Source organism: Bubalus kerabau, chromosome 16 (assembly GCF_029407905.1).
Source record: "Bubalus kerabau isolate K-KA32 ecotype Philippines breed swamp buffalo chromosome 16, PCC_UOA_SB_1v2, whole genome shotgun sequence".
NCBI classification, from domain to species: domain Eukaryota; kingdom Metazoa; phylum Chordata; class Mammalia; order Artiodactyla; family Bovidae; genus Bubalus; species Bubalus kerabau.
Window position 1 is genome coordinate 69,437,344 of NC_073639.1, and position 20,826 is coordinate 69,458,169.

A 20,826-nucleotide genomic window follows, 5' to 3' on the forward strand; every position below is an offset into this window, starting at 1 on the left:
CCTCATGGAGCTCCTCTTCTATGAGAAAGCTCGAACATAAGTGTACAAGTTTGACCATAACATCAGGAGGTGGGCAAGGTTAAGGACAAGAAAGCAGGATTCAAGGATGCAGGGTGATGGGGTGGGTGGTCAGAGAACTCCACTCTGAGGAGGTGACATTTGAGCTCAGACCTAAGTGAGCTGGGGGAACATTCCAGGTGGAAGGAGAACAGGCTTTGCAGCTGAGTGTTGGAGACACAGCAATGGGAGGCCAGTGGGTCTGGAATGTGTTACCTGAGAGATTGGGGGCGGGTGGTCAGAGAGGGAGTTAAGGTCGCATGTAGGGCTTTACCGACCCTGGCAAACTCTGACTCTTCTCCAGGAGGTGGGAGCCACGGAGAGTTTGAATGAGGCGAGTTTGAACGGTCTGCCTTTAGGTTTCACAGGACCACTCTGGCTGGGGCCCAGAACACAGACAGTGGGGTCAAGGGGGAGGCAGGGGGATGGGTCAGGAGGCTCCTGCAGAGATCGGTGTGAGCTGAGATGACGTGGTGCCCCAACCATCTCTCTTCCATGCTCAGTGGCCACCCCCTGCCCTTCTGCAGCCTCAGTTTGACAGCTGAGCCCCATCCCACCTCCAACTCCCGACCATCACTGTTCTGAGCCTCAGTGGCTTCATCCAGCCAAAGGGGGATGCCAGGCAGAGCCCGGTACACAAATGAGTCTCCTCTGACCTCCCCCCCTCTATGGGAAGAGGAGGGACTGTCTGGTCGGACAGGTGCCAGCTGGCTTCCCGGGGACCAGTCCCCACCCCTCCCACCTCCAGAAGTCCCCCAGACTTTGCTCCCCTGTGGCACCCAGAGCCCCTCCCTGCCACCCCCAGCCTCCCCATGGCCGAGGCAGCTGGTGCGGGGGAGGCCCGTGGGGCTCAGGAAGACATGTAAAATGGCAATTTGTTCAGTTCCTCCAGCCTGCCTGTTGAAAAGAAACGCACAGCAGAGAAGTTACCTAGAATTATTTTTTAAAAAGATAAATAAAATAAATTTTATTGATTTATTTTTGGCTGTGCTGGGTCTTCGCTGCCACGTGGGCTTCTCTCTAGCTGTCGGCAGTGGGGGTTGTCTCGTGCTGCAGCGCGTGGGCTTCTCGTCGTGTGGCTCCTCGTGTTGCAGAGCGCAGGCTCTAGGGCGCTCGGGCGTCAGCAGCAGTGGCGTGTGGCCTCAGTCATTTGGGCACACGGGCTTAGTTGCTCTGGGGCATGGGGGATCTTCCCGAACCAGGGATTGAACCCAGGTCTTCTGCATTGGCAGGCTGATTCTTTACCACCGAGCAACCAGGGAAGCCCCCTCAAATGGACTTTTTACTTTGGTTCAAGCCTCTTAAAGGCCCAGGAAGCACAGAGAGGGACAACCGACTGCTGAGGTCACACAGCCCAGCGAGCTGCAGTGCTGGGATTTGACCCCAGGCTGCATAACCCCAAAAGGCTGCTCTCAATTCCAACCTAGACTCAAATTCCAGTCGGTGCAGGGGCCAGGCCTGAACAGGACAGCAAAACAAGAGCATCCCTCAGTGAGGAAAGGTCAAGGTTCAGAACCAGGAAATCATTTAGCTTAATTGAGAGACCTCGTAGACTAGTGGTTAGAGGCACGGTGACCTACATGGGCCCTGGATCCACATTACTTAGTTCCTTCTGAGGCTCCATCATCTACTGTGTGCCTGTGGGCAAGTCACTTAACCTCTCCGTCACCTCCGTCACTTCGTCTGTAACATGCAGTTAATAACACTATCTATCTAGGTTGCTTTGAGTACGTGCATAAGTTTAATCTGCAGAGAGGGATGAGAATAGTAGATAAACTATGGGCTCCAAAAGTATTCACCCTCCTCCTTCGCATCTTTAAAAATGATGAGCGTAGAGATGGGCTCTGTGGTTGTACGATCCAGAGAGGCGTCTCGGTGACTCAGTGACGGGTTCATCCTAAGGACGGCAGCGCAAGCAAGAGAATAAGGCAACAAGGCTCCGCGGCCAAGCTCGGGGAATCCAAGCTGTGGCAAGACTTCATGGGGAGAAGGGGACCTGGGAGTGAGCAGGACTTATGGAGACAGGACTGGACTGTAGCCCAAGGATTCCCGGGAGCTGGGCAGCAGACTGTGCAGGCATCCTTCTTCTGCAGGTCCACCAGGAGCGAGCCTCAACGAAGGCACTCCCCAAGCCAGGTTCTCTAGGATCCTCCTGCCACTTCCTGCTGCCAGTTTTTACCCTGGATGTCATTTATCTGCCCCTGGATGGTGTGTGGATCTCCATACCCCCTAGAACTTGCAGTGGTGGTGTGTGAGGGCCACTTCCAGCTGCCAGCCTATGCATGCCTGTGTGCCCAGGGGCAGCTGGAATTCTGGGGAATTAACACCTACTCGGAGCAGCCCTCATCCAACAGCTAACAGGAACTGGTGTGTAAATACCCCAGTGGGAACCTGACCAAGTGTTCCTCCCCATTTTGGAAAAATCACGGGGCCCGCAGTGATGTTGCCTGCACTGTTGGCATTACCAATAAATCACCACTGGGCCAATTTGCATGTCTGGCTGTATTATGTTCAAAAAGATTCTTCCTGGGCATATGAAATTGTCAAACACACATTCAGTTTACTATTACATTCCTATCCAAACTTGTCCATTGTAAGCAGCACAAATACCTAACTCTTTGTTTATATCATTCTTGTATAGCTGTGTCCAAATCTATTTCTATTGAAGTACGTATTATTACATTTCCTTTTATTTATTCCTTTATAGTTAGGGCATCTTATTATTAATTCATTCTGAAAGTTATGTACATATGTGAGTTATAGTTTCAATTTTATTTAAAGAGATGAATGGACTGGCACAAAATAATTGTCATGAGAAGGGAGTGTTGGTGCTGAAAGAGGGGACGAGTTCTCTTGACGTAGGTGGCATCTGAGGCTCCTTCTGGCTTTGGTTCCTTTTATATCTAAGGATCAAACTGTGTTTGGGGACACCAGTTCCTCTCCCCTTTGTAGCAACAAAAAGGTGATTTAACTAAAAATAGAGTTGTCATATGATCCAGCAATCCCACTCCTGGGCATAAATCCAGACAAAACTGTAATTCAGAAAGATGCACGCACCCCAGTGCCCACAGCAGCACTATGAACGGTCAAGGCACGGAACCAACCTAAATGTCCATCGACAGATGAATGGATAAGAGGAGGAGGTGCGTATGTGCAACGGAATGCTCGGATCAGATCAGATCAGGCACTCAGTCGTGTCCGACTCTCTGCGACCCCATGAATCACAGCACACCAGGCCTCCCTGTCCATCACCAACTCCCGGAGTTCACTGAGACTCACGTCCATCGAGTCGGTGATGCCATCCAGCCATCTCATCCTCTGTCGTCCCCTTCTCCTCCTGCCCCCAACCCCTCCCAGCATCAGAGTCTTTTCCAACGAGTCAACTCTTCGCATGAGGTGGCCAAAGTACTGGAGTTTCAGCTTCAGCATCATTCCTTCCAAAGAAATCCCAGGGCTGATCTCCTTCAGAATGGACTGGTTGGATCTCCTTGCAGTCCAAGGGACTCTCAAGAGTCTTCTCCAACACCACAGTTCAAAAGCATCAAGTCTTCAGCACTCAGCCTTCTTCACAGTCCAACTCTCACATCCATACATGACCACAGGAAAAACCATAGCCTTGACTAGACGGACCTTTGTTGGCAAAGTAATGTCTCTGCTTTTGAATATGCTGTCTAGGTTGGTCATAACTTTCCTTCCAAGGAGTAAGCGTCTTTTAATTTCATGGCTGCAATCACCATCTGCAGTGATTTTGGAGCCCAGAAAAATAAAGTCTGACACTGTTTCCACTGTTTCCCCATCTATTTCCCATGAAGTATTGGGACCGGATGCCATGATCTTCGTTTTCTGAATGTTAAGCTTTAAGCCAACTTTTTCACTCTCCACTTTCACTTTTATCAAGAGGCTCTTTAGTTCCTCTTCACTTTCTGCCATAAGGGTGGTGTCATCTGCATATCTGAGGTTATTGATATTTCTCCCGGCAATCTTGATTCCAGCTTGTGCTTCTTCCAGTCCACTTAGCCATAAAAAGAATGAGATAGTGCTATTTGCAGCAGCATGAGTGCAACTGGAACTAACTGGAGTTCTTCAGAAAGAAGACAGACAAATACTATATGATATCACATACACGTGGACTCTATGAATGACACAAGTGAATCTGTCTATGAAACAGACTCGTGGACACACAAAACAGCCTTGTAGTTGCCGAGGGGGCAGGGGTTGAGGGAGGGCTGGAATGGGAGGTTGGGGTTAGCAGATGTATGCTTTTATCTGTTGGAGAAGGCGATGGCACCCCACTCCAGTACTCTTGCCTGGAAAATCCCATGGATGGAGGAGCCTGGTGGGCTGCAGTCCATGGGGTCGCTGAGGGTCGGACACAACTAAGTGACTTCGCTTTCACTTTTCACTTTCATGCATTGGAGAAGGAAATGGCAACCACTCCAGTGTTCTTGCCTGGAGAATCCCAGGGATGGGGGAGCCCGGTGGGCTGCCGTCTATGGGGTCGCCCAGAGTCGGACACGACTGAAGCGACTTAGCAGCAGCAGCTTTTATCTGTAGAACAGATAAACAAGGCCCTGCTGTTAGCACAGAGCTGTAATCCATGGCCTGTGTTAACCATAATGGAAAACAATATTTAAAAATATATATATATAACATGTATAACTGAATCACTTTACAGCGGAAATTAACACAACCTGTAAATCAACTGTACTTCAATTTAAAAAATCTTAAAAAGAAGGTGATTTAAGACTTTCAGCTTCCAGAACTATGAGACAATACATTTCTGGAAGTCTTTATGTAACATTATTTTTATTTTGATAAAACAGTCATAAGATTAAATTTACCACTTTAGCCACTTTTAAGTATTCGTTTTAGTGGCATTAAATACATTCACGTTCTCTTGCGATCATCGTTACCATCCATCTCCAGAGGTGTTTTTCATCTGGCAGAACTGAAACTCTGCACTCATGAAATCATAATTCCCCTGTCACCCCTCCCTCCAGACCCTGGCATCCACGATCCTGCTTTCAGTCTTTAAATTTAACTGCACTAATAATCTCATCTGAGTGGAACCATACTGTATTTGTACCTGGCTTCTGTCAGTTAGCATAATGTCTTCAAGTTTCATCCGGGTTGTAGTCTGTGTCAGAATCTTCTTCCTTTTCAAGGCTGAATGACATTCCATTGTAAGGCTAGAGCTCATTTTGTTGATCCATTCAACTGTCAGTGAGCATTTGGGCTGTTTCCACCTTTTCGGCATTGTGAATGATGCTGTCATGAACAAGGGTGCATTATACAAATACCTGCTGGCGTCTCCGGTTTACTTCTCATGGGTTCACTCCCAGAAGTAGAATTGCTGGATCACATGGGAATCCTATGAGGAGGGCATGGCAACCCACTCCAGTATTCCTGCCTGGAGAATCCCATGTTCAGAGGAGCCTGGCGGGCTACAGTCCATGGGGTCGCAGAGTCGGACACAACTGAAGTGGCTTAGTACGCACATGCATGGAACCCTATGCTTAATTTTTCAGGAACTGCTGTGCTGTTTTCACAGAGGCTGCACCATTTTACATCCCCAATTCTGCCCACTAGTTTGGGGCCCTTGGTTTTGGTAGTCCAGGGAGCCAAAACAAGTCCCTACTATGTGTTGCACTGGGCTTTGGGGATATGATGGTGTGTGGCCAGGCCATTCAAGGTGGCGGTTCTCTTGGGACTTCTCTGACAGTCCAGTGGTTAGGACTTTGCCTTCCAACACAGGGGGGTGCACGTTCAATCCCTGGTTGGGGAGCGAAGATCCTACACATGCCTCTCAGTAAAAAAACCAAAACATAAAACAGAAGCAATATTGTAACAAATTCAATAAAGACTTTAAAAATGGTCCACAACAAAAGAGTCTTAAAAAACCAAGATGGCTGTTCTCTTGTTCTCTGTACCCTTCTACCTTGCTCCACCAGCCCCCGCTTCAGCTGCACCTACACAGGAGACCGTGCACGTGCCTACCCTCTGCCCCAGCCAGGGATGGTTCTAATCCTGAGGCCAGAACAGCTCCAGGGGCTAGTTTATTAAAGGGAAACACTTGGATGATTATTAACCCGAGCGGTTGTGAGGGGCGTGCCCAAGGGGCTGGTTTCCCTGGTAACCAATGAGCCCACGTGACATTGATTCCTCCAATCAAGGGAAGCCCCTCTCCTTCCTCCCCCAATGGTGAGGAGAGCCGCCATGTTGCGCTGGCGTCTTGTCGCAGGAATTGGGGCTGCTGCTTCAGGACCCATTCCTCCTGCCGTGTGAGGTCCCCTGTCCCATAACCGTTGACGTCTCTCTGTCTCCAGGTTCAAGGCTGGGCAACTGCAAGGCTCACTAACGGTTGTAAGAGGCTGAGGAAACTCATGAGTGTGTAGGCATCGGGAAGCAAGGACGGGGACGGAAAGGGGGTGACCTGAGGTGGCGCCCACTAGCACGAGGGGCCCTGAGTAGCTGACCACCACGAGAGGCGTCTTTCTCTTCCGTGAGATTGAGTGTGTCCTGTTCAACTCAGAGTCTCTTTCCAGTTTAAAGGTGGCAGCTCTGTGCTCGGGGTTCCTCTGACTGTCCGGGGTTGGCTGGTGAATACAGACGAAAGGGGAGGATTATCTGTCACATACTTGGGGGTTACCTGGTCGGGTAAGACAAGCCTACTCCCCAAACCACGCCCCCCTGCCCCCCAGTCCTGGCCGCAGGAGGGGGCAGAGCAGCGATGTAGGGGCCCGGACCATGGCTACACGCCGGCTACGAGGCGTTACAACAGGTGGGAGATGTTACAAAATGTTACCAGAGTCTTCGAGCACCACAACCCCTGTTCGGGGTCTAGAACAGCTGTGTGTGACCTACGGGACCCCCTTGGACATGGATTGCGACTAAGGCCCATGAAGTCCAGGAATGGGCCATTAAAAATACCATACACTGGCTTTTCCACCTGCTGTGCAAACTCAGCCGCTGCCAGACTGTGAAAAGACCCCTTAAACGTTGAGAAGGGAGCTTGCTCTCAGCATGTGGACCAGGAGGCTGACTCCAGCCTGTGAACTGTCACTGAGCATCCCAGGATCATCGTCCCAGTGCCGTGCCATGATAACCCAGGACTATAGTCAACACAATCTGAGCTCAACTGTTGACACCAAAGGATCATTGTCAACCAAGAACTCCCTTTTGCCTTTTGCCCATGACACAGAATCTGCCCCCTGTTGAGCCTGAGACTGGCAGGTAAGTCCCTCTGGTTTGTCTTTGTTGCCTCCCGAGGAATGGGATTAGAAAGGGGTTTACAGATTTCACTTTTCCTCTCCGTGGCCCCACCTAAGGCTGCAACAGTAATTAACCTGGACGCCTACTGGAGAAAATGGGCTTCCCTGGTGGTTCAGTGGTAAAGAACCTGCCTGCCAATGCCAGAGTCGCGCGTTCGATCCCTGGGTTGGGAAGATCCCCTGGAAAAGGAAATGGCAACCCAGCCCAGTATTCCTGCCTGGGAAATCCCATGGACAGAGGAGCCTGGGGGGCTACAGACCACGGGCTGCAAAAGAGTTGGACGTGACTGAGCGACTAAACAGCAGCACCTGTGATGGTCTGTTGTTAAACCAGTGTTCAGCGCTGCCGTGGGGACCGAGGGTGCACAGGCGGTGCGGCCCTGCAGGCAGGACAGAGACGCGGGCAGGTGAGGCTACCTCAGCGCTGCAGCTGCTTGGCGCTGTGTGTCGCTTCATGGCTGTCCCTGTGTTGTGCCTGTTGAACACCTTACGTTTCTTCCTTGGTCTGAGTGGAGGGAATCTGTTCACAGACTGGGCGAAAATGGTGGCCTCATTGCTGGGTCCACAGCCAGATGCTGTTGTGGCTGTCTGCTGGACTTCAAAGAAAAATTGACCCAATGAGCACCTGGATTACTGGTGATGCTCCCTAGCTGCTGGTATCTGGATTGCATTTGTGCTGTTTGACTGCAGTGCCCTTTACCTGACCCCAGGGATATCGGGGAAGAGGGGCAGACCAGCGTTGTAAGGGTTGTACGGAGGATGTAGGGGAGACATGTATGGTGAGGCCACTCAAGATGGCTGTTCTCTTGCTTCCTGTCCATCTCCTGCTTGGCCAGTCCCTGCTTTACTCATGTGACCACCCAATCCTTCAATTACAGGGCTTCACTGGTCCCTAGTAACTGGTGAGCCCAGCTACGTCTCTTCCCTCTACAAAGGGCAGCCGCGTCCTTCTCCGAGTAGCTGGAGATTTCTGCCGTGTCCTGCTCCCTGTTGGACACACATGGCTCCAGGACGGGTTGGATAAGATCATCTGTCCAGTAAACCACTGATGTCTCTGCCGCTGTCTCTGACTCTTTCTTTGGCCTTAAGGCTGAGTAATGACAAGGCTCACAGACCTTTGGTGTGCATCCCGATAGGTGGTCAGCCTGGCAGACCACGGCCTTGCCCTCATGATGCTTATCTGCCAATTGTAAAAACAGCAGGTGAATGAGTAACGTAACATCAGGTGGTGAGGAGTGCTACACAGAGAGACAGCACGGGGAGGCTGGGGTGTGTGTGTGTACTGGGGGCATGGAAGTTGTGGCAAACAAGTCCCCTCACTCCAACCCAGTCTCCAAGCCCCGCTGGTATCCCCTCTCTTCTGCCTGACCTTGGATTCGGTCAGGACAGACGGTCTACAAAGAGGGTGTGCATGCCAGTTAAGGCCAAGTGCCCATGGGGCAGTGACGGGGCTGGCAGAGGGGATCGAGAGCCTTCTCTAAACCATGGGGGTTGAGGATCCTGAGGGCACCCCACTGAGGAACAGCGGGTGCGGGAAAGTCAAGGGCCTCAGGGTGGCATTCCCTCTCAGCCTGGCTTGGCCAGCCCTCTGCTCACCCAGGCTGCCCAGCCCAGGCCCTGCCCATCTCAGGCCACCCTGGAGATGCATTAACCTGTTTGCAAGTCTTCTTGAAATACCACGACAGTGCGTTGTGCCCAGTCCCCTTCTGCTTCGAGCTGTCCTCCTAACCCGGCTTCCCAGGCTCATTTCCCCCCATCTCTGAGGACTTCGACTCTCCCCCAGAGCCTTTCTGGATGGTCCAGGCCCGGATAGGTCCCCTCCCTGACTCTGCCCCCTCAGACAGAGCTTTGCACCAAATCCATGACTGATAAATATTTGTTGAATGGATGGATGGATGGGTGCTGGACCCTGCCAAACTACCTTCCTGTCCTTGGTTTTTTGTTGTGTTTTTTTTTTTTCCTACCAGGGTCACTGAGATTTGCCTCTGTCTGCCTCCCTCAGGGCTCAACTGACCACACCAGTGAACCCAGCATGCCCCTGGGCCTGGCAGCTGGATGGCTGATGCATGCAAAGCGGGCATGTTCTTGCTCGACCGCCTGACCACCCTGGCGCGGCCGAATCTGAAAGCTAATGACATTATTGTGCAGAGACACAATGTCTGTGGGCATTTGCTGACCCGGCCTTTGGTGTGGGCTTAATCCTGCATTCTCCCCGCGCTTTCCACGGGGACGCAGCGGTCACCCGTCTTGGCACGGGCACTTCTAGGGAAGGTATAAATGTCACCTCCCGCCGGCAGGCTCCACGGGCACTCTCAGGGGCTGGTGTCACTGGTAAGAATGGCTCTCTTGCTCGTCTTGCCTTTTGCTCTCATCCTGCTCCCTGATGGAAAAGGTGGGAGACCTGGGTTCAAATCCAGAGGCTATCGCTTTCTGACCAGGTGACTTTGGGGCCAAGACCTCAAGGTGCTGAGCCTCAGTTTTCTTTTCTGTTCAATGGGGAGAGAGGCCAGGGTCCTAAAACCTCCTTTGCCGTGGGGCTCGGATACAGTGTAGGTGAGTGGTCCAGCACGGTGCCTGGCATGGAGCGTGTACTTTGGCGATGCTCTTTACTGATACTAAACGGTCCGTCAGCATCTTCATTTTGCCAGCAGAGAAGAATATGACTGAGGGTTTGTGAGTGGAAGGAATAAACCCATGGAAGGTTCAGCTTCACGTCTAGGGCGGTGAGTCAGTTCTCTCCACACCCACAAACATCCATGGGACACCTGCTTTGTGTCCTGCCGTGGGGCAGGAAGCAGCCGCACATCTCAGGAAGCTCCCACCACAGGTGACTGAAGCTGGCTGGAAGGGACTCTAGTAAAGCTGTACTTGCCGCTGTGTACTGAGCGCTGAGCGGGTTCCAGGCGCTGCCGAGTGCTTATGGTTTTCTCTGTTCTGTACTTGGATCGTCCCAAGCTGTCCGTAGACGTGACCAGGCGCCATCCCGTCCCCATTTTACAGAGTAGGAAACTGAGGCACAGAGGGGACACCCTTCTCAGGGGTTGATGCTGATAAGTGGCAGAGGCAGCTCCTGAGCCGAACCGACTGAGCTTAACCTTTAGTCTGAGGGCGCCAATGGTGGGGGGCAGTAATGTGGGGCCTTGGGCGCAGGGACAGACCCAGAGGGCTGGCTTCCTAGGGGAGAAGGGCTGTTTGGCTCTCAAGCCGTTTAGCTGAATGTCCTCTTTTGGGAGAACATCTTGGCCTGGGCTGTGGTGTGGAAGGAGCTTCTGGAAGCCAGGTGTTACCTCTGGAGAAGGAACAGTCTCCCCTCCTCACTGGGAAGATGCAGGCTGGGTTCTCTGCCCCTCCTGCGGGAAGGGAGGAGAGACTTGACCGCTGTTCATACTTTTCTGATGTTCTCAGTCATTAAGAAATTCTGCTGCTGCTGATACATGTCTGAAGTTGTGTGATACTCATGTCTTTGCTTTCTTGTAGCCTGAGCTCCGTAATAGACGTGTGTACTAGTTGTAGGGGGCGGAACAGTGGTGGAGAGGAGCTTTCTGGATTCCGGGTGGTGGGGAGGGAGTCAAGGAGGAAGCTGAGGGTGAGGGACAGGGAGTCTGGGAACTTTGTGAGATTGCAGATTGGGAACTACAACCTGGCCAAGCATGGCCAGGGCGTGAGTTTCCTCTGCCCATGGTGTTTTCTTTTACTCAAGAATTTCTGCATAATATTGATTAATATATAAGAAATTGAGGTGTAGTAGCATCAATTGTCTGGGGCCACGCGGGTCCCCAGTCACGTTCTAGTTTCTCGCTTTATTTTTTAGTAGACCTCATTTCTTTGTCCCCCTTCGGAGCCGGCCTGGACACAGAGAAGCAGAGCTAGTGACGAACATTCAGGCAGACGCTGGCCGTCCCCTCTGCCCTCGGAGAACCTGAAACCAGGCGGGAGGCACAGAATAGGATGTGGGGCTGGAGTGACGGGGCTCGGGCCCCCCAGTGAGGGAGCCGAGGGCCTGAGGGGTCCTCACTGCTGCGTCCCCCGTGCCTTCCAGGTTACTCCTGCACGAGACAGCCCGCCATGGCCTCAGATCACCAGACCCAAGCGGGCAAGCCGCAGCCCCTCAACCCCAAGGTGGGTACCACGTCAGGGCACAGGGTGGCAAACACAGTCTCTTAAGACTCAGTTTCCCTTCTATAAATTGGGTTTGGTGGCTCCTTTTCTGGGGTCCCTCTCTCCGGGCCACATTCTCCCCAGCTTGCACAGTGGAGGAGGGTGCTGATTCAGAAGGCCCCTTCCCAGCCCATAGCTAGCATATTTCTGACTCTGGAGACTCAATTTTCTCCGACTTACCCTGAACCCCATTGCCCAAGGGGGTCCCCAAAGCTGGGGTGAACCCTCAGCCCAGTCTAAGAGGGGGCTTGTGAATGGGTGGAGGGGTGGGCTTCCAGACTCCACACCTGCTCTGTGACCTGGACCAGTCACTTGACCTCTCTGAGCCTCAGGTTCCTCCTAAAAATGGGGAGAGTTGGACTCGGGCCTAAGATATCTGTGAAGAGGCAAAGAAACAGGCTCAGCCCCCTCTGCTTCGGGGGCCCTGGGCATGGAGTCCATCCTGGAACTGCTTTTTTGTCTGACTTGGGACCCAGCTTGCTCCATTCTGCCCCCGAAGTAAAGTAAAGGGGCTTACTTTCTAGAAGACAGATAAGTAAATAAACGAGTAAATACATAACTTCAAGTAATGAGAAGTGTTAGGAAGAAACAAAAAAAGTAGGGTTCTTCAGAGTCAGGGTGAACAAGGAACATATTAGCTAAGGTCAGGGAGGCCTCCTCAGAGGAGGTGACATTGGAGCAAAAGCCCAGGTCAGGTGAGGAAGTATTGAAAATCGGGGAATGGGGTAGGGGAGAGTGTTCCAGGCAGAGAGCATGGGGAGTGCAGAGGGCCAGGAGTTGGAGCGGGCTGGATGAGCTTGAGCAGCAAGAAGGCCGGGGGGTTGAAGCTTGGAGCAGCCATCCAGTCAATTTCAAATGGGAGCCACTGACGGAGTTTAATACTTCCTGGTAGCCATGTTGGGCTTCCCAGGTGGCTCAGTGGTAAAGAATCCGCCAGACAGTGATGGAGGCTCAGGTTTGATCCCTGGGTTGGGAAGAGCCCCTGGAGAAGGAAATGGCAACCCACTCTGGTATTCTTGCCTGGAGAATCCCACGGACGGAGGAGCCTAGCCTGGCAGACTACAGTCCATGGGGTCGCAAAAGAGTCAGACACAACTTAGTGACTGAACAACAAGTAGCCATGTTAACAAAGTAAAAAGAAACAAGGGAAATTAACTTTCATATATTTTACTAAACCCAATATATCCTAATGTATAGTCAGTAGAGAAATTATTAGAGGACTGTTTTACATTCTTTTTTTCATACTAAATCTTCAACATTTGATGTGTATTTGAAACTAACAGCACATTTTAATTCAGACTCGTTGCGTATGTTCAATATACATCTAGTGGTTGCTGAATTGGACAGTGCAAGTTGAAAGGATTAGGTAATACATAAAATTTTAGCATCCATCTGTGCATAAATAGCAACAACAATAATAATACTGAGCTCCTGGGCTCTCTGAGGCCTTTCAGATCCATGGGGAGGCTGTCCTTCTTCACCCTCCTTAGCCTGTAACCCTTGTCTCCCAGGCCAGGGTGGTCATAACACACTAGTCCTTGACTCTCATGTTCTGGATTCTTCTCAGCCTACAAAGTCAGCATGATTCCCCATTTCACAGTCGGGGCAGCTGAGGCTCAGAGCGATCGTGTGGCTTCCTCGGGTTGCACAGCTAGATGCAGCAGAGGAGATACTGGAGCTCAGATCTCCTGACCCATCCGTGGTCGAGTCAGTGAGCATCAACCCTGAATTGAGCCCATGGAATCTGAGCCCTGCTGGGCCTCCCTCCCTTGGCTTTGTCTGCTTTGTGTGGCTAATCCCTGGCCTGGGAGAGAGGGGCATGTTGACCCAGCCAGTGCTGAGCACATAGATTCTCCAGCTGCCCTTCCTGGGATCCTGCTGCCCTGAGCCCAGCTCTTCAGCCAGAGGCAGCTCCCAGGGGAAGTACATCTGACCCTGAGTTCTCTTTGCAATCATAAAAGGTGGCAGCTGCCCCCTATCCCCACCTGCTTCCCAGTTAGCACTGGCTATGAAGCTGCGGGCAGTCTTATCATTTTGCCGAGCTTCATTTTTCCTGATGGGGATTCTGCCAGCCTGTCCATGAGCTGATGAGAGGACCAGATGAGGCAAGCGGGGTAAAGTCTTCTTAAGAGGTATCCCGAGGGAGAGGAAAGCTCAGAACCTATGAGGGCTTAAGAAAAAGGCATGGGTGTGCATAGTTTTATGGGTGAAGTGTGGGTGCAGGGTGGTACTGACAAGGGCAGGAGAAGCTTGAGCAGCATGGCTTACCTAGCATCTTGCTATTCCTACTCTGGCCCACAGACCAGTGGCACCAGAACAGTGCTCTGATGGAGACAGCATCAGACAGGCCTGGGCTGCAAGTTCAGCTCTGCCACCCACCCACTTGGGATCCTTACAGCATGTCCCTTAATTAATATGATTACCCCTCCCACACGCAGAGCAAATATGGTATACTAACCACTGTGCTCCTCTGAATCCTTCCAACAACCCCACGAGGTAGGTTCTGTCTTTATTTCCCATTTTACAGACGGGGAAATTGAGGCTCAGAGAGGTGAAATGCTGCCTCAAGGCCTCACGGCCGTCACTGGAGCTGGGACTATTGGACTCTGTGTTTGGTTTGTGATTTCGAAGCACAGAACCCTTCAGCATCCTTTGAGGCTCTCTGAGTCCTCTCCCCACCCCACTGCCCTGTCTTCCCTCTTCCCCGTCATGATGAGGGTCTGACTCTCTCCTCCTGTTGCAGATCATCATCTTTGAGCAGGAGAACTTCCAGGGTCACTCGCATGAGCTCAATGGGCCCTGCCCCAACCTGAAAGAGACTGGCGTGGAGAAGGCGGGCTCCGTCCTGGTGCAGGCTGGACCGTATGTACCTGGGCAGGGGGAGGGCCTCATCGGTCAGGGGCTGCCGGGTGAGGCAGCCGCACTGTGGAGCTGGAGGGATCTGTCCTGAGCTTCTAGACTGTGCGATCAGGGGACCAGGATTTGGGGTCTTGGCAGCCTTCGGAGAGAGCTTGAGTTTTGAAGTCAGACAGAGAGCTCGGTTTCAAACCCTGGTTCCACCACTTCTGTGCTGTTGGACCAGGAACTTCCCTCTCTGGGTCTCAGTTTCCTCCTCTGTAGGACAAGTCTAACTGTGTCCTCCTGGGGATGATGGGACGGAGCCCGTGTGAAAAGCCTGACACCCAGGTCAGCCACTTCCTTGAGGCAGGGAGATGGACACGGTGACTCCCATGGACTTCGGCAGAGCTGCCCGTCTCTGACCCTGGGACTGTCCTCACTCTGCTGGGAGGTCTAAAGCTGGATGTCCCAGCTCTGCGTCCATCCCTCCCTTCCCTGTTCCTGATGATAACTTGGTCTTAGTAGACTTGCTGACACATTTGGGGGCCAGCAGGCTTGGAACCCCATACCCAAGAAAGAAGGGGAGGTGACTGGTCTGGTCGGACAGAGCCATGCTCAGGTCACATAGTTGAGCACAGCCTTCAGGGTCCTGTCTTTGTGGTTCCCCAATGGTTCCTTCTTTGCAAGAGCCTCCGGAATCAGGTGGCCACCAGTGACACCCAACCAGCGGGTCAGTGAGTCTGGTGTGGGTCCTGAGTGACCTGCCCCACACCTCAGGGTTCACAGGGCATTCTGCAGAGAGTGAAGACCCTGCTTGAATCAGAGTCTGCTGGTGGACGACACAGCCAAAGGAACGGCCCCACCCAGCCCCACTAACCTGACGCACTCAGGACACCAGCCTGCCTAGGACCGTGTCTTCATGGACGGCCGAGGTTTAGACCATTGAAGAACAACATCTGATTTTCTTTTTTTAGTATTTGGATGGCAGAATTTCTCAAATAGACTTTACACTTCTCTGCTTTCTTTTTAAAAATTTATCTTTGATACTTTTATTGTTCATTGTTTAACATTAAGGAGAAATGGCTTAGTGCAAAAAACCCCATATGACTCTAATCTTACTACTCAGAAGTAACCATGAAGATTTTGACTTTTGTTTGTATATACTTAGATTTTTCTCTGTATGTATTTCACCAAATACATATTAGAAATACATTTAATCAGAAGTCAGATCATGCTTTACAAACTGTTTTATAACTCATTTTGAAAACTTTGCAAGATATCTCAAATTCTTTCTGTGTCATTAAGGAGCATTTTATGTCGATGTTTTTGAAAGAGCTGTTTGCCTCAGTCACAGAAGAGGGAGGCTTCGAAGTGCATGTTCTTGGGCCCCCTCCCTGCCCCATTGAATCAGACTCTTGGGTCTGGAGCCCAGGAATCTGTATTGCACAAACCCGCCTAGTGATGTTTCTATCCGGTTAAGTTTGAGTCCCTGTGTTCTAGCTCATTATTTTTCATGCCTTTTTAACATCACATTACAGAATATTACCCAGTTTCCTCGACCAGGCCCTGCCAATTGGCTGTGTAAGTTGTTTCTGTTATTTGATATTATAAACAACAACATGATGAACATTCTTACCCATATGTCTGCAAGTTCTTGACAAATGTTTTCTAAGGACACGTGACCTAAAAGCAGAATTGCCAGATCAAGAGGGCAGGCATCCTCTTCTAAAAGCAGCAAGAAACACCATCTCCCTTTCTCTTAAGGACTTAGATCGCTGTCCCGAACAGCGGTTACTGTGCCAGGCTTGATTGTTAGCCTCTGCGATGAACCGCCCCCAAACACCAGGCATCATGAAACCATGCCGCCTTTTTCTGACTATGCCCTTTCCTCTATTAGCCATGCCCTGTTGGCAGGCAGTCCTTCCCTTTAAGGTACTATTTCTCTCCTAGTGGATCTAAGACTGTTGGTGTTCTGTCTGTACAAAATGAGTCCAGAGACCACCATCAACAACAAAAGAGGAAACAGACCCAGAGAGAATGGGTATGAACAAGGTGTGTGAGCTTGAGAAGCAGTGATGTTCTGGAGTCTGTTCTCAGTGGTGAAAGCCAACCAGGCACATTTGTTCCCAACTCCGTGTGCAGTGATGTCACATGGAGGGCTTGAAATTGGCCACGTCCATGGAAACTGGCAAGCTGGATTTGTTTTGTTTTTGAGAGCTCCTTGTTAATTCACCAGTATACCACTGGCCCCAGGACATGGATTCTGAACATCTGTGCTTGTTGCTGGGTCATCTTTTAGGCTTCCTTTGTATTTCTTGATTGTGTTCCAGATGATTGAAGCCAGCATGGTGCTGGGTTTTGAATAACTGAGGTGACACTGCCCTTGGATTCACTGTGCTTCGGTTTAGATAAGGCTGCTGCTCATTGTGATGAGCTGGGAAACTGTGAACTCTGGAGCCCAAGGGAGGAGCCAGGGTCCCACCAGAGGAAGTCTGGAGTGAGCCTGACCTGCTGTCTCTCTGTGTCTCTACTGCAGCTGGGTGGGCTATGAGCAGGCCAACTGCAAAGGGGAGCAGTTCGTGTTTGAGAAGGGTGAGTACCCCCGCTGGGACTCGTGGACCAGCAGTCGGAGGACGGACTCGCTCAGCTCCCTGAGGCCCATCAAAGTGGTGAGCCCCCGTCCCTCATCGTCTTCCTCTCTTTGCCCTGCTTAGAGCCAGAGGTCTAGGGACTAGGAAGGAGCCTTCCTGTCTGGCATCATGCCCCCGGCCGTGACCTTGCATAAGTCACTTCACCTCCCTGAGCCTCAGTTTCTGCATCTGCAAAGTGGGGCTATTAGTATCTACGGCGTAGCCTGAGCGTGGCCACAGTGCACAACTTCAGGGGCTTCAGGCTTCATTCAAAATGCTCCATGGGGTGCCATTCACATTCTAGTCTACGTGGACAGTGCTCTTCCGGTCTGTGCAACTCCTGTCACAGAGCAATTGCTCCCTAATGATTGCTGCTGTAAATACTCAGAGAAATTCTGGGTTTGGGGGTGGAGGAGAAGATAGCTTATTCTTGTTCATAGCTCATGCCCTTGTGACCTTTCAGAGCTTCTCGGATCCTGATTCTTCCTGGTGTGTGGTCTGCGAGGGCTAAGGGACCAGTGTTGCTCAGTTACACTCCCAAACCTCCCAGCCCAGCCTACTTCCCCGCTGCTTGATGCCAAATCAAACAACATTGGACTTAGCATTCTACAGACCTGAGTTCCTCTGCTGACTCTAGTCCTTCTGGCTGTGTGTGTGACCTTGGCCAAGTCACTTTCTCTGAGTCTCAGTTTTTTCATCTGCCAAATAGCGCTCAGTTGTGTCTGACTCTTTGGGATCCCCATGGACTGTGGCCCACCAGGCTCCTCTGTCCATGGAATTCTCCGGGCAAGCATACTGGAGTGGGTAGCCATTCCCTTCTCCAGGGGATTGACCCGACCCAGGGATCGACCCTGGGTCTCCTGCATTGCGGGCAGATTCTTTACTGTCTGAGCCAAGAGTAGCTTAAAGAAAGAATGCTAGATGGAGAGGAAGAATGTCAGAGGAACAGGAGAATGGGAAGATATGTGGAGGTGAAGGAAAGCCAAAATATTGTGTCTACTAGAGGCACGATATGCCTATGCATATGTATGTATCATGGTTACCATTTATTTTTAAAAAGGGGAGTTGAGGCTGTGGGAGGGAAAAATGCCATTTCAGAGTCAAGTACTCCCCAAAGTGTAGAAGCTGAGTGACTGCTACATGAAGGTAGCCCAGTAGAATGACCACTGTGGCTGGCCAATGTCATCGACACTCGAGTGGTAGGGGTCTCGGGCAGACGGCTGCAGGCGGAGCGTGCTGGTCCCAACTCCAGGGCACCCTGGGTGCCCTCGCCCACATTCCCACCCCCCTGCTCCCCATCCACAGGACAGCCAGGAACACAAGATCACCCTGTATGAGAACCCCAACTTCACGGGGAAGAAGATGGAGGTGATAGACGATGACGTGCCCAGCTTCCATGCCCATGGCTACCAGGAGAAGGTGTCTTCCGTGCGGGTGCAGAGCGGCACGTGAGTACACACCCAGCCCTGGCTCGCCCTGCCCCAGGAGCCCAGACTCTGAGCTGCTGAGCCCTGCTCTGCCCCGAGCTCTGGGGGTCTTGTACATTCCCGACCCCTGCCTTCCCATTGGAAAATGGGCATTGAAATCATCAGACGCCTGCACGTGGCTTTCAGTCCCTGTTTCATCCTGACCTGCCTTTTGGGCAACACCTTGCTTTTGAAAGAGAGAAATCGTGGCCTTAACCTCAACTCCGAAGAGCAGGATAGTAAATGTTGGGTGGGGGCAGGGTAAGGCAGAGGAGGGGGGTGGGGGGAGATCAGAAGGCTAGGAATGAATCGAGGGGTCTTTACAGAGCTGAGAGAGACAGGAAGCGCAGCACATGCTGGCCTTTCTCTGCATGCATTCCTGAGGTTGGAAATAGGAGGGGTCGTTCTCCACCATATTATATTTCTTCGGCACACAAACCTCAGTCACCATCATTGGGGAATTTCTCACTGTGAAAAACGTGGATTCTGTGGAGAATCTGAAGATGGACTTTGGGCAGTGGTTTGCCTGAGCCAACTTGTACCAGCTTGCAAAAGCTGACTTAACTTTTCAGAATTTAATGTGAGCCAGTTGTTTAATCATTGGTAACTTGAAATAAGCCATTGTAGACCTATGTACACCACAGAGATTGGAAAGTGTTACAAACAAAACTTTTTCTTCCCCCGAAGAGCACTAGTTTCCCAGTATATACTGGCTTTCTGGGGCTTGTCAAACTCTTAGAGTGTGCACAGTTCTGTATTCCTGAGCCCGGTCACTTACTCATCCATTGGTTCAATTTGTCAAGTGATGTCATATGCCAGGCACCATGATAGGTGATCAGTAATTCAAGGTAGGTTAAAGAGACCTGGCCTCGGTCTTGTGTAGCTAAAGGTCTGGTTGGAGGCAACTGTTCATAATTAGGAATCCATGCAAACCTAGTCTCCTTCCTTAAAGAAGGGGCTCTTGAGCTGAGGTCTCAAGAAAGTAGGAACTGTAGAGGTAAAGAGAAGGAAGGATGCTCCAGCCAGAATGGCATGTGCAAGCGTCCTGTGGTGGGAGGAGCCTGGTGAGTCCCCTGGGGTCTGCAAGGGACAGAGTGGCTGGGCTGCAGAGATACAGTGGCTGGAGTGAGTGTGAGAGGCAGAGCTGGAGGTGTCCACAGGGGCTGGCCAGGCAGGTTCGTGGGGGCCAGGCCTGTGTGATGCCTCCTGGGGAGAAGACTGGAACAGTTTTCAGGTGCCCAGTGAGTGACCCCCTAAATGGTGATGGCTTCAAATGGTGGCAGGATCACGGAGGGGTCCTGGGACCTTTGCTCCTGCCCTTTGTCCTTGCTGGGGATTGGGTAAGAGGCCTGTCTTACTCTAAGCTTAAGTGAGCTTGAGATCACCGCTTCCTCTGATCCCAGTGCCAGGCCTGCATCTGGGAATTTCCCTGGTGGTCCAGTGGTTAAGACTTAGTCTTCCAATGCTGGGGGTGTAGGTTTGATGTGTGATCAGGGAGCTAAGATACCATATGCCTCAGGGCCAAAAAACAGAAACATAAAACAGAAGCAGTAGTATAACAAATTCAGTAAAGACTTTAAAAAAATGGTCCACTTAAAAAAAATCTTAAAAAAATAGTTGCTTCTGGAGGTAGTGAGCTCCGCGTCAAGGGGAGGAAGAAAGCAGAGGCTGGACCCGGGAAGGGTGGTGGTGCTCTGCTCAACACCCAGGTAGTGTGGGATGATTGGGAGGCCCACCCTTCCTAGTGGCTGAGCCATCCCCCTCGTCTCTCTCTCCATCTGCGTCTCCTGTTTCCCCACGTGCCCTCCCCCAACCTCTGGCCCTGCAGGTGGGTCGGCTACCAGTACCCCGGCTACCGCGGGCTGCAGTACCTGCTGGAGAAGGGCGATTACAAGGACAGCGGTGACTTCGGGGCCCCCCAGCCCCAGGTGCAGTCCGTGCGCCGCATCCGGGACATGCAGTGGCACCAGCGGGGCGCCTTCCACCCCTCCAGCTAGTGCTCCTCCCTCGCCTCCTTCCCAGGGGCTGGCCTCTGCCCAGCATCCCACCAGACATCCTGGAGAGTGAATAAAGTGTGACTTGCAACTTACCTGAGGCAGCGTCTTTTTATCGCCTGTGGAAGCCAGGGTGCTGCGTGCGTGCATGCGTGTGTGTGTAAGGCAGACACAGAATGACGAGAGATCCAGAAAGTGACTTGGTGAGGGGTGGGACAACCTCACTGAGACTTCTCAGCTCTGCAGCTGCTTAGCTCTGTGACCTGGGGCACCCTATCCAGCCTCTCTGAGCCTCTGCTTCTTCACCTGACTTACGGCCCCCTTTGCCCCCCCAGTGACTGGCTTGGCTGACCTCTGAGTCCTTGTGTGGTTGCCAAGCACAGTCATACAGGGCACGTGATAGTTTCCAGAC

At 51.7% G+C, this 20,826-nt stretch overlaps 1 protein-coding gene across 2 annotated transcripts; it reads left to right on the forward strand.

Annotated features, from left to right (window-relative positions):
• The first annotated feature begins 6,260 nt into the window (after positions 1 to 6,260).
• Positions 6,261 to 20,509, forward strand: CRYBB2 (crystallin beta B2). 2 transcript variants are annotated; one of them, XM_055549857.1, is made up of 6 exons: positions 6,261 to 7,290; positions 11,368 to 11,447; positions 14,230 to 14,348; positions 16,861 to 16,993; positions 18,260 to 18,402; positions 20,249 to 20,509. In XM_055549857.1, exons 2-6 carry the CDS (start codon positions 11,394 to 11,396, stop codon positions 20,415 to 20,417), a joined length of 618 nt encoding a protein of 205 aa, XP_055405832.1. In that variant the 5' UTR covers positions 6,261 to 7,290; positions 11,368 to 11,393; the 3' UTR covers positions 20,418 to 20,509. The 2 variants fall into 2 exon arrangements, with proteins under 2 accessions (XP_055405832.1, XP_055405833.1); XM_055549858.1 differs by having other exon boundaries at positions 6,337 to 6,383.
• Positions 20,510 to 20,826: the final 317 nt, after the last annotated feature.

Bases quoted from the DNA above. Each gene is read 5' to 3' on its own strand.
- CRYBB2 (XM_055549857.1), top strand. From the start codon at position 11,394: ATGGCCTCAGATCACCAGACCCAAGCGGGCAAGCCGCAGCCCCTCAAC. The intron at 16,994-18,259 runs GTGAGCCCCCGT...CCCCATCCACAG, and splicing joins CCCTGAGGCCCATCAAAGTG to GACAGCCAGGAACACAAGAT. The intron at 18,403-20,248 runs GTGAGTACACAC...CTGGCCCTGCAG, and splicing joins GTGCGGGTGCAGAGCGGCAC to GTGGGTCGGCTACCAGTACC.